This window comes from Mesoplodon densirostris, chromosome 5 (genome assembly GCF_025265405.1).
Source record: "Mesoplodon densirostris isolate mMesDen1 chromosome 5, mMesDen1 primary haplotype, whole genome shotgun sequence".
In the NCBI taxonomy this organism is placed as follows: Eukaryota; Metazoa; Chordata; class Mammalia; order Artiodactyla; family Ziphiidae; genus Mesoplodon; species Mesoplodon densirostris.
Window position 1 is genome coordinate 108,891,532 of NC_082665.1, and position 12,874 is coordinate 108,904,405.

At 43.8% G+C, this 12,874-nt stretch overlaps 1 protein-coding gene across 1 annotated transcript; it reads left to right on the forward strand.

The window, feature by feature from the left end:
• The first annotated feature begins 852 nt into the window (after positions 1 to 852).
• HRG (histidine rich glycoprotein) lies at positions 853 to 9,372 on the forward strand. Its single transcript, XM_060098842.1, is given in 9 exon segments — positions 853 to 906; positions 2,248 to 2,327; positions 2,329 to 2,362; positions 3,357 to 3,447; positions 4,887 to 4,996; positions 4,998 to 5,054; positions 6,052 to 6,132; positions 7,922 to 8,023; positions 9,175 to 9,372. Coding segments are annotated over 9 exon segments (807 nt in total).
• Positions 9,373 to 12,874: the final 3,502 nt, after the last annotated feature.

A 12,874-nucleotide genomic window follows, 5' to 3' on the forward strand; every position in this document is an offset into this window, starting at 1 on the left:
TTTGATCCCACTGCAGCGTTCCTGTGCTGTGAGTCCCACAGGCTGCGATGCTGCTGAGCCCGTGGCTGGGAAAGCTCTAGACCTGATCAATACAGGACGGTGGGATGGCTACCTTTTCCAGTAGCTGCGGGTCGCTGATGTCCACTTGGACAAAATGCTGTGGAGCTGCCCATGGCAGAGCTGAGTGGGGAGATGATGTACCAGGGGCAACTGAGACTCTAGCCCCTAAGCCTGCTGCTTTGCACAGTGGATTGGCTTTGGGCAGGGTTGTCTGTTTCATTTGTGGGCTGCTCTGACTGTTCTTTTTTCCTTCAGATGAATGTTTGTTACTAGTATGTCCTTAACTATGAATCAGCCTGTAAGTACTTGTAAACACTTATGCAGAACCCAGTCAAAGGCTCAGTACTATAAGACAAAGATTAGAATAAACTGTGGGACTTGCTCTCAAGGAAATAATAATCAGCTCACATGCACACATATGTGAACTGCATAAGATGGGATATATTCGAGGGACCAAGTGAGTGGTATAGATGCTGGAGTGATCTCATAAAAGAACTATTACGGGGCTTCCCTGGTGGCGCAGTGGTTGAGAGTCCGCCTGCTGATGCAGGGGACACGGGTTCGTGTCCCGGTCCAGGAAGATCCCACATGCCGCGGAGCGGCTGGGCTCGTGAGCCATGGCCGCTGAGCCTGCGTGTCCGGAGCCTGTGCTCCACAACGGGAGAGGCCACAAAAGTGAGGAGGCCCGCGTACCGCAAAAAAAAAAAAAAAAAAAAAAAAAAGAACTATTACGATGGGATGGGAGAAGGCTTCCTTTGCATCCTGTAGGATAAGCAGGATTTGAATAGGATGATGGCCTGTGTAATGGGCTTCCAGGAGAATGCCAGCCATTCCACCTCTTTGTGGGTAGGGAATCAGGAAGGAAGGTGTTAGGGAGAAGCGGAACAAAAGCAGAGGGGTTCCAGTAGTTCTCTGTGGGCTTTGGAGCAGCCATCACCTTGGAAGAGAGATGGTAGGCTTGAAGAAAGCAAGCCTACTGTTTTCACTTAGGTTATATGCTTACTTGGAGTACATTTGAGGGCTTGATAGAGATTACGGAGGGAGTCCTGCTTCTCCACCACCACCCCAGAAATAACATACCCTTTGGTGGAACCACTGAAATCAGGGAGGTGAGACCATGGGGCACCAAAGAGGACAAGCAGAGATATTTATACTTGTGACAGTGTTAGAAACCAAGACCCTCAAGGTTACAGAGAATGAGAGTGGAGGGATTTAGGATTCCACTAGCAATCTGATGACCAGTAGTCCCCTTCCAGGATCTCTGCCACGCATGTAGGACACAGGATGAATCAGCATAGACCTCTGAGTGGCAGTGGGGAAGGTGTGGGGGTGGGGGTGGTGGATCTCCCTGTGCCTGGGAAGATAACGGCGGGAGCAGGGACACTACTAGGAGCTACTTCACACGTTCAGGAGTGACGACATGAGGAGCAGCCCCAGGCAGTGGGAATTAGGGCAATGAGAGTAAAGAAAAGACATGAGACGTTTCAAAGAAAGACCGTTCAAGGCTTGAGAACAGGACATATTTTAAGACAAAGACTAAGGCAATAAATGATTAATGGTGCTACTGACCAGACAAAAGAACTTGAGAGAGGGAGCTGGTTTGTAAGGGAAGAGACTGAATTTAGCTTTGGGCAAGTTGAAATCAAGACAAGAAATCTGAGACTGCCCTGGCGGTCCAGTGGTTAAGACTCTGCACTTCCACTGCAGGGGGCACGGGTTTGATTCCCTGGTCAGGGAACTAGGATCCTGCAAGCCACGCGGTGCAGCCAAAAGGGAAAAAAGTCAATCTATATTTTTTAAAAAAGACAAGAAATCCAAGTTCAGGAATAGAGCTGGATGAGAGGACACGACTGCCTATACAGATTGGAGGCCGTGATGTGACTGTCAGCACTTATATTCTAGGCTTGTACCTTCAACACCTCCATCCAAACCAATACTGCTTTTTAGTGATTGCTTTTGAAAGTTCAAGGGCAGAAGCAACATTGTGACCAGTTAAAAAGAGCATTCAGAAGTAACTCTATGAAGCATTTTATTAAATAAATAGATCAAATGATGCAAAGGTAGGACATCTGCAATGACTTGGAGAGGAGCAGGAGTTCTATTTAATAAATAAAAAGATTGGGTTTTTTTGAAAAAGCTCTGGGCTCCCACATGCTACCCACCCATTGCTTTCTTGGTATTCCCCAGGGATCCACAGCTGTCTATTATTTAGTCTTGGATGTGAAAGAATCTGACTCTTCAGTCCTATCCAGGAAACACTGGGATGACTGAGCCAGCTGTTTCTATACGTCCATCTGAAATCGTAAGTAAACACGGTACCATTCCTCTCCTCTTAGCGTTCTTGACTTCTGTCTATTGTGCTTGCCCAGGGTGGCTGCATACCTGGGCTAACACTGTAAAAGAGTAAGAGCAGTTTCTGCCTCTTGGCTCATGAAGACTATGTTGACCTTGAGTAATATTTTCTTGAGAGCTATACCCTGGAACCCAGTTCAAGAAAAGTCAGTGGGGCTTCTGGTCCCATGTGATAGCATGACCAGCTGTAAGACCTTGAGCAAATCACCTAACGTCTAAGAACCTATGAACTTGTAACCGTGTCCTATGAATACTGGTCCCACTAACAGAAACAGCCAAAGGGATTAGTTGCAGTCAGCATGAGGAACAGGGTCTTGTTCTGCACGTTGCACGCGGGTACTCAGAGCCCAGGCTCCCTGCCACAGGAGGGGGACACAAAGATGAAAGAGCACAGATATAAGATTTCAACTCCAGAAAATAAGATGTTTACATACCCAGGGGTTTTAGCATTTTATTTCCCTTGCACATATTTGGGATATGGCCATGATCTGTTTCAACAGTTTCTCCGTGGTTCTCATGAGGGTTTTGGATGCTTATAGCATCCCGATCACAGAAATATGCTAAGAAAATACAGGGTTATTTTTTTTTTAATTTTTTTTTGCGGCACGCAGGCCTCTCGCTGTTGTGGCCTCTCCCGTTGTGGAGCACAGGCTCTGGATGCACAGTCTCAGCAGCCATGGCTCATGGGCCCAGCCGCTCCGCGGCATGTGGGATCTTCCCGGACCGGGGCACGAACCCGTGTCCCCTGCAACGGCAGGCGGACTCTCAACCAACTGCACCACCAGGGAAGCCCAATACAGGTTTTTGAGAGAGGGTTTAGTGAGAGAAAGCACAGACAAATTTCAACTGGTTAGTAGGAGTATGTTGTCTCACTTTTTTGTTCCCTCGTGTCAACCTGAGGAAAGCAGTAGGCAATAATATAAACAAACCCCTCTTTCTTGCAGGTGATCGGACAATGTAAGGTAATAGCTATAACACGTTTGGATGGGTCTCAGAATCTTAGAGTGAATGACTTTAACTGCACCACAAGTTCTGGTATGATCATCTGTTAAAATGCTAATTAATTCTAATTAATACAAAATTCAGTCTTACAGTGGTATCATCATATAAGACTATGAAGTACATATCAGAAATGGTTCCTGCCCTTGTGAACGTATTATTACTTGCTCTCCTGAGAAGAGAAGAGAGAGGGTTTTTCCTATTACTGGCACACCTTCTTTTAAATAAATTCAACATATAAAAATATAAATTTACAGGAGGCTGTATGGCATCATCGTAGAGAACATAAACTCTGGGGTCAGATTTGTTTGAGTTTAAATCCCAGCCTTATCACTTACCAGTTGTGTGGTCTTGAGGGCAAGTTACTTAACCTCTTCAAGCTTTCCTCCTTTGTAAAATGAGGATAACAATAATATTATCCCTTTGGTTCCTTCTCAGAATTAAATAAAATTGTCTGTGTAGTACACTTTGCAAAGTACTTAGCACTCAAGTATTGCCATCAACATCTGAAAGTTATGTATGTTCACAAAGCAGTTATACAAAGGATATATTATCTCCTTTAATCTCACAACAAGACTGTGAAGTAAAGATTATGATCCTTTCTATTTTAGAGATAAAATAACTGAGCCTCAAAGAGATTCAATGACCTGGCCCGGGGAACACAGCCAAAGTGTGGCAAAGTCATGACCCTATACCACCGGTATTGACTCTAAATTCCATGCTCTTTTAATTTACTTTTTAAAAAAGAATTATCACAGAACTTCTTTTAAAATAATTAATCTTAACATGTTTCAACATATAAAAATTCAACAGTCAAGCAACTCCCTCAGGAGGTTGCCTTAAAGAAAGATTGAGCTGTACCTTCTCCTCTCTCTGTTAACGATGCCTCTCTCTCGTTGGCAGAGACAGGAAGAGGTCATTAAAATATTAGCGCTTTAGGGCTTCCCTGGTGGTGCAGTGGTTGAGAGTCCGCCTGCCGATGCAGGGGACGCGGGTTCGTGCCCCGGTCCGGGAAGATCCCACATGCTGCGGAGCGGCTGGGCCCGTGAGCCATGGCCGCTGAGCCTGCGCGTCTGGAGCCTGTGCTCCGCAATGGGAGAGGCCACAGCAGTGAGAGGCCCGCGTACCGCAAAAAAAAAAAAAAAAAAAAAAAAAAAAAAAATATATATATATATATATATATATATATATATATATATATATTAGCGCTTTATGAGTGATGGGGGTGGGGGCATTGTGAATAAGGGTCACAGCAGAGACCTGAGCATCGGAAGGATCTGGGTTTAAGAGGCTTGGCTGTTGATTGGCTGATTTGATCTTGGACAAGTTACTTAGCCTCCCCAACCCTCAATTTGTCCATCTATAAATTGGAAGCTATTGTTATCCTTGCTGCCATGCTTATATGTGTTAAGTCCTAGCATTGACATTGCTGTTTCCAACCCAGTAACCACAAAGCTGCCAACTGCTTTCTCTAGTCTCTTCAGCACTGGTCAATACTAAAGACAGCCCAGTACTCTCCAATTTCTTTGAGGATATTGAGCTCTACAGAAAACAAGCTGACAAAGCCCTGGAGAAGTACAAAAAGGGAGAATGGTGACTTGGCTTCTTTCAGAGTGGACAAAGTGAAGAGGGTTGCAAGAGTTGTGAATCACCACTAACGTTTAGCTAGAGTCTGAGGGCCCAGGCACCAACGTGGCAGGTGCAAACTCAGCAGCACTGTCCCTCTCCGCTGGCCTCACTCGGCCAGCTGTCTTTTAAATTGAGACTCCTGTTGCAGCCTCAGCAGAGAGGCAGCAGATACCATAGAACCGCCCTCCTTCAGTTCTTCAGTCTTTGGAGTTGGGGTGTGTGTATCTGACTATCTAACAGAGAAAAGGGAAAACCCAAACAAGGAAGAGGGAAAGACAGAAGAAAGAGCATAATAAGATGATGCGAGTCATTGAAATCATCGGGTCCTAACCTCCTTTTATTACAATAGAAGACTGAGGCTCAGAGTGCCTATCTTACCACACCCAGTGGTGTGGCTCGAGTGGGGCAGTTCTGCCTCCCAGTCCAGGGACCTAAGTGCTTCCCACCCAGAGGCGTCTTGTAGAGCAGCTAGTTGATGTCTGTTGTGCATTTTGAAAATGTGAAGTTAAATAGATTATGGTGCATCCAAGCAATGGAATGAATACAACGTAATTACTAAAAACAATGTTTTGGATGTATATGCACTGGAAAGTGTTTCAAGATACATTGCTAATGGAAAAAAACAGGTTACAGAACAATACTTAGAATATGATCCCATTTATGTGAAATAATTAGATATATGTGTATATGTGCAACATATTTAGGAAAAGGCTTGAAGGAAAGACTCATCAAGTGGATGATAATGGTACCTCTGAGAAGGGGAGGCTGGGATGCAGGAAGGGTGATTTTTCACACTGTGCTTGATTATGTCTGTGTTATTTGAACATTTCAATGAAATAGTATTCACCTTATCACTTATGTGATAAATATTTTAAAGGCAGAGACCATCAGAAAAATGGCATATATTGGGGATTTTGAATCCTCAGTGCTATGTTGAATATTGGATCGTAGGTATCCACTGCCTTTTTTACTTTTTATGTTTCGAAACTGCTTGGATTCAACTTGTTCTAGAGAGGAGGGGAAAGAACCAATTACTACCTGGACTTCTCTGTGAAGAACTGCTCCAGTCACCACTTTCCCAGGCACTCTCATGTGAGTATAATCAGCCTCTGTGAAATACTAGGTAACATGTAGAGACCACTTACTATGGGCCAGGAAACTTTCTAAGTGCTTTACATATGTGACCTTATTAACCCACCACCACCCTATGAAGTAGGTACTATTTTTATTCCCGACTTACAGATGGGGAAACTGAGGCACAGAGAAGTTAAGTGAATCATGAAGGTATCATGTATATTATAGAATTATATATGCTATATACCTAAACTTAACACCAGGTTCTTTACCCATTAGGATTAAAGACTTAGCTAAAACTAGTAACTTGCTTGTATGAAGAACTGACACCCAAGGGTGCTTTCACTCACTTCACCTCGTTTACTCCACTCAGTGACTCCATTTGACAAACGAGGAGGTAACTGAGGCTCAACAGAGGGTCCTGCCTGATGTTCACAACTGAGCTGAGGTTAGAATCCGGTCCTCTAGTTGCTCAATCAATGGGGATTGCTCCCCTAGTCACTTATACTTTGATACTCAGGTACCTGCAGGAAGATCTCCTTAATAACACTCAGCATTTGTATGGTGACTTACAGTTTACAAAGCACCCATGTTATTGCCTCGTTCGAGCCCTGTGACAACCCCTCTGAGGAGAAGCAAGTGTTTGCCTCCATTTCCCTGGAACAAGATGGCCTAGAAGTTTAAACACTTGCCTAAGCATACTTAGCTAGAAAGTGTTAGGACACAGGATTTTAATGGTGGCCTTTTGATTTCAAGTCCAGGGATTTTCTGAGGTTTAATAACACATTCTCCAGGATGGAAAGAAAGGAGGCATTCATTCGTTCCTTCTCTCACTGTTCAACTTTTCAACCTCAAGCAGTTCTAGAATCCTGCTTAATAGCTACCAGGAAAGACACCCCACCTCCTCCATTCCCATCCCCAACAAACCCCTATCTTGGTGTAGGTAACGCAAAGCCAGTAGAGAAGCATGGCAGCTGGAGAAGCGGAGCTCAGTGCTAAGTGTTTTCCAGCATTATCTCAGTTAATTAAGCCTCCCCACAACCTGTGGATAGTTAGCATTGTACTCTCTTTACAAAGACAAATCCAGAAAGTTTATTTAACTTGCTTAAACTCACAACTAGTAAATGGCAAAGCCAAGATTAACATAGGTTTGTTTGACTCCAAAACTGTACTCAGAACCTCAATGCTTAACAGTTTCTTCTGAAGAAAAAAAGAGTTTTCTTCTTGTCCTAGTCTAACCTTGACAGCTGGGTATTGGGGCCTCTGGGGCATAGTGGTGCCAGCCAGTTGTAGCCTCGGCACCTAGGGTAGGGCCAGCAGACAGTCACTTTGACAGGGTCTGTGCAAACCCACTTTTATACTGGCTCCCTTCTTCCCAACACTTTCCTCCAAGGGCCCGGTTTAGGTTGTGCAAACCCCTCTTCTACACCACTCTTCACTCTCTCTAGACACAGGCAATTCAGGTCTTCATACAGAAGGTTGGGCTAAAGGCAAGGTATCAATGATGCAGAGTTCCTCCTACAGCCCATGGGGAAGCCCAGCGCAGGGGACCACTCATGGAAGGGAACCACTGCAACTTGGAATGAAACCCTTCAGAACCTACACTTTCCCCAAAGTGTTGACTAGGAAAAATGGTGAAATAGCTGATGGAGATATTTGATAATATTACCCTGATTTTTCGAAAGGCTGTTTTCCTTTCCCAAATGTCTGGAAGTTCACAACAAGAACTGGGCACCTTCGTACCAGCTGCACACACACACTCAGATACACATACACAGACACTAACGGGTTTATCTCTTCTTTATAGATCTTTGGGTTCTGCAAAGCAGATTTGTCCTATGATGTAGAAGACTCTGACTTGGAAACCCCAAAAGACATTGTCATAAACTGTGAAATTTTCAATCTTAAGGTGGGTTGCTTAAGTAGCCTTTGTCATGAGCAGTGCCAAACTAAGTGATATTTTCACACATATGGTGTATTTTGTTCTTATGGCTGTTGGTGTGTATTGTGTGTGTGTGAGAGAGACAGAGACAGAGACAGAGACAGAGAGAGACAGAATAGGGAGAGGGAGAGAGAGAGATGATGGATGAGAGATGGGGGGAGGAGAAATACAGAGAGAATAGGCCCCTGGGAAAGTACAATTGCTGATATGACGCAAAAAGTATGAATTTTTCCCCAAGAATTGAGGGTAAGATTTGCCAGAAAAGTAAAATCATGATCAATTCAATCAACCTCTAATGAATTTGAAAGTGGCCCTTGTAGTCAGGATTCCAGTGCTGACACTTAATAATTCCTAGTTTTTATTATTAGGCATAGAACCTAAGAAGAATGAATTAGCCTAAAATTTACTATATAAAGGTATATGAAATAAGATTCAAAACAATATTTTACATATGTCCCAGAAAGTTTTGTTCTATACCAAGATATTCTTCACAGTACTTTTTACATCAGCAAAAAAAAAAAAAAAACACAAAAAAATTTTAAAAACCATGAGTAAAATCCAAATGTCCATGTACCAACCCTCACCCCCAAAATGGAGGGGGCAGGCTTGTCACCATGAACATGGCTCCACAAGTGCAAAGAGGTAAGTGCTCATCCTTCAGGAGTAGGAGATGTTTGTACCATAAAGCCTCAACTCTTGAGAATATAAATTACAAAGCACTAGTTTTCCAAAGGTTGATCTATAGATGAGTATCATTTTATAATATAATTTCACCAGATTATATTGAAATGAGAAGAATAATAATAAGGAAAGTTTTCATAATACAACATTTATTCCATCTAAAGGAGTATCCTTTACTCTGAGATTAACTTTCTGACTCGGGTTATCAAAGTATTATTCCTATTGTGAAATAATAATGGTGGTAGATGATAGTTTTGTTCATATTTTAAATGCCAAGTTGGCTAGATAAGAATTCGAGGAACCATTTTTTGGGGTCTCCTATTTTTAAAATTAGTTGTGGAATCCAAAAGTGTGGAAGCCATTGGTATAAATTAAATTAAACATCTAACTTGTTTTGTGTTACAGGATGATATTCACTCTTCTGTGTCCTTCACCAGGAACATACAAACATCAGTGGTGTGAAGCATCGTTTGGGCCATCCCCTCCACTCTGGTGAGCATGAGCAGTCTCCTGATGGCAGACCTCCATTTAAGCCCAATGGATCTAGAGATCACCATAATCCCCACGAGTCACATAACTTTAGATGCCCACCTCCTCTAGAAGACAAAAATTACTCAGACAGCCCACCATTTTAAGCAGGAGTTCCTCTGCCATTGCCCCCTCCAGGGTCAAGATGCCATCACCCTCATTTTGACACCAGTGGGACCCATGGGCCCCCTCATAATCATAGTTCTGGTGAGCGCTATCCCCACACACATCGTCCTCACAGACACCATCCCCATGGACATTGTCCCCATGGACACCATCCCCATGGCCATAATTTCTATGACCATGGACCCTGTGACCTACCACCCCATAGCCAAGGTCCCCAAGACCACCATCACTGAGGCCATGGCCCACCACCTAGGCACTCAGAAGAAAGAGGTCCAGGTAAAGGACCTTCCATTGGAGACAAATTGAATATGTTCACTGACTCCTTCCACTAAAGAAAGGTGAAGTTCTCCCTCTTCCCGAAGCCAATTTTCCCAGCTTCTCATTGCCAAACCACAATAATCCCCTACAGCCAGAGATTCAGGTCTTCTCCCAATCAGCCTCTAAATCATGTCCAGGAGAATTCAAGAATGAGTTTCTACAAATCTCAAAGTTTTTTTTGCATATACAGTTCTAAAATGAAATCTGATTTCTGAATGTCCCTGGTGGCACAGTGGTTAAGAATCTGCCTGCCCTCCTAGAGAAATGGAAATAAAAACAAAGATAAACACATGGGACCTAATGAAACTTAAAAGCTTTTGCACAGCAAAGGAAACCATAAACAAGACCAAAAGACAACCCTCAGAATGGGAGAAAATATTTGCAAATGAAGCAACTGACAAAGGATTAATCTCCAAAATTTATAAACAGCTCATGCAGCTCAATAGCAAAAAAACAAACAACCCAATCCAAAAATGGGCAGAAGACTTAAATAGGCATTTCTCCAAAGAAGATATACAGACTGCCAACAAACACATGAAAGAATGCTCAACATCATTAATCATTAGAGAAATGCAAATCAAAACTACAATGAGATATCATCTCACACCAGTCAGAATGGCCATCATCAAGAAATCTAGAAACAATAAATGCTGGAGAGGGTGTGGAGAAAAGGGAACACTCTTGCACTGCTGGTGGGAATGTGAATTGGTACAGCCACTATGGAGAACAGTATGGAGGTTCCTTAAAAAACTAAAAATAGAACTACCATATGATCCAGCAATCCCACTACTAGGCATATACCCTGAGAAAACCATAATTCAAAAAGAGACATGTACCAAAATGTTCATTGCAGCTCTATTCACAATAGCCCGGAGCTGGAAACAACCTAAGTGTCCATCATCGGATGAATGGATAAAGAAGATGTGGCACATATATACAATGGAATATTACTCAGCCATAAAAAGAAACGAAACTGAGCTATTTGTAATGAGGTGGATAGACCTAGAGTCTGTCATACAGAGTGAAGTAAGTCAGAAAGAGAAAGACAAATACCGTATGCTAACACATATATATGGAATATAAGAAAAAAAAATGTCATGAAGAACCTAGGGGTAAAACGGGAATAAAGACACAGACCTACTTGAGAATGGACTTGAGGATATGGGGAGGGGGAAGGGTAAGCTGTGACAAAGCGAAAGAGAGACATGGACATATATACAGTACCAAACGTAAGGTAGATAGCTAATGGGAAGCAGCTGCAGAGCACAGGGAGATCAGCTCGGTGCTTTGTGACTGCCTGGAGGGGAGGGATGGGGAGGGTGGGAGGGAGGGAGATGCATGAGGGAGGGGATGTGGGAACAGATGTATATGTATGACTGATTCACTTTGTTATAAAGCAGAAACTAATAAAAAAAATGGAAAAAAAAAAAAAAAGAATCTGCCTGCCAATGCAGGGGACACGGGTTCGATCCCTGGTCCGGGAAGATCCCACATGCCATGGAGCACCTAAGCCCGTGTACCACAATTACTGAGCCCGCATGCCACAACTACTGAAGCCCACATGCCTAGAGGCCGTGCTCCACAACAAGAGAAGCCACCACAATGAGAAGCCCCTGCTTGCCTCAACTAGAGAAAGCCCGCGCACAGCAACGAAGACCCAATGCAGCCAAAAATAAATTTTTAAAAAAGTAATAATAGGGGCTTCCCCGGTGGCGCAGTGGTTGGGAGTCCGCCTGCCGATGCAGGGGACGCGGGTTCGTGCCCCGGTCCGGGAGGATCCCACGTGCTGCGGAGCGGCTGGGCCCGTGAGCCATGGCCGCTGAGCCTGCGCATCCGGAGCCTGTGCTCCGCAATGGGAGAGGCCACAGCAGTGAGAGGCCCGCATACCGCAAAAAAAAAAAGTAATAATAAAAAAATAAGTAAAATCTGATTTCCTTGATGGAAAAAATGAATCATGTCCTAGATTAGAAACATAAATAAAATGTGACCAGTAATAAATGCAAAATGACAAGTTATTTTAACCTTATATTCATACTCAGCATAGGGCAAAATGTGAGTGGGGGTGGAAATGGCATGAGAAGAGGGAGACAAATGGAAAGGAGAGGGAAGATCTCAGCACTACAGATTAGAAGTTAAGTCCATCACTGGCTATTACATCACTTGAGGCAAATCTCTGATCCTCAGAATTTCTTTCTTCCTGAACTTAACTCCTTTCATTCTAGCGTCTTTCCTCTACTAGTACTTATGCTGAGGCTGGGCCTACCAAGAAGGAATGTATTCTCACTTAAAGGATTATTCTTATAAAAGGGACCCAAATTCTCTTCCACTTGTTTTTTCCAGCCCATTTGTTTTTTGGAACAAATTAATTTCTATTTCAGGTTCATGTCCTAACTGAGCTAATGAGAAATTTAACCTCAGTCCTTCTTGGAGTTCGGGCTACTTCCCACACGAAGTGGTGCCAAAGTTTTACCCTCATAGTGTCAAGGTGTTTGGGTGGTGTGCGTGAGAAGGAGGTATGATTCTTTTTTTTTTTCTTTTTTTTGCGGTGCGCAAAAAAGGTACACACCTCTCCCTGAATAGTCTACCTTTCTCAGGTGGCGGAGGCTTGGTAGTGAAAGACACCAAGCCAGAAGCAAGGCCTGGGGATGCAGGGCTTCACCCAACCCATCTCTTCTTATGCTTCTCCTCTCTCTCCTCCACCCTGGGGAGAATTTTCCTTTCTAGAACTAATGCAAGTGGGTGGAGAGAGGCTGGTTTGACCACAGACCAGAAAGGATGTCCATTTTTTTTTTTTTTTTTTTTTTTTGCAGTACGCGGGCCTCTCACTGTTGTGGCCTCTCCCGTTGCAGAGCACAGGCTCTGGATGCGCAGGCTCAGTGGCCATGGCTCATGGGCCTAGCCGCTCTGCGGCATGTGGGATCTTCCCAGACCGGGGCACAAACCTGTGTCCCCTGCATCGGCAGGCGGACTCTCAACCACTGCACCACCAGGGAAGCCCAGGATGTCCATATTTTATTTTTAGGTGCACCAATATCCTGGAGTGGGGCCCCCAGCACTCACTACGTCACTGTGCATGGGCTCCCCAGGCACGCAATATGATTGCTGGCAGCTTGCTTCTCTGCAGCTAGAGAAGTGAACATGCAGAGCAATTTTTTGAAAGGTGTC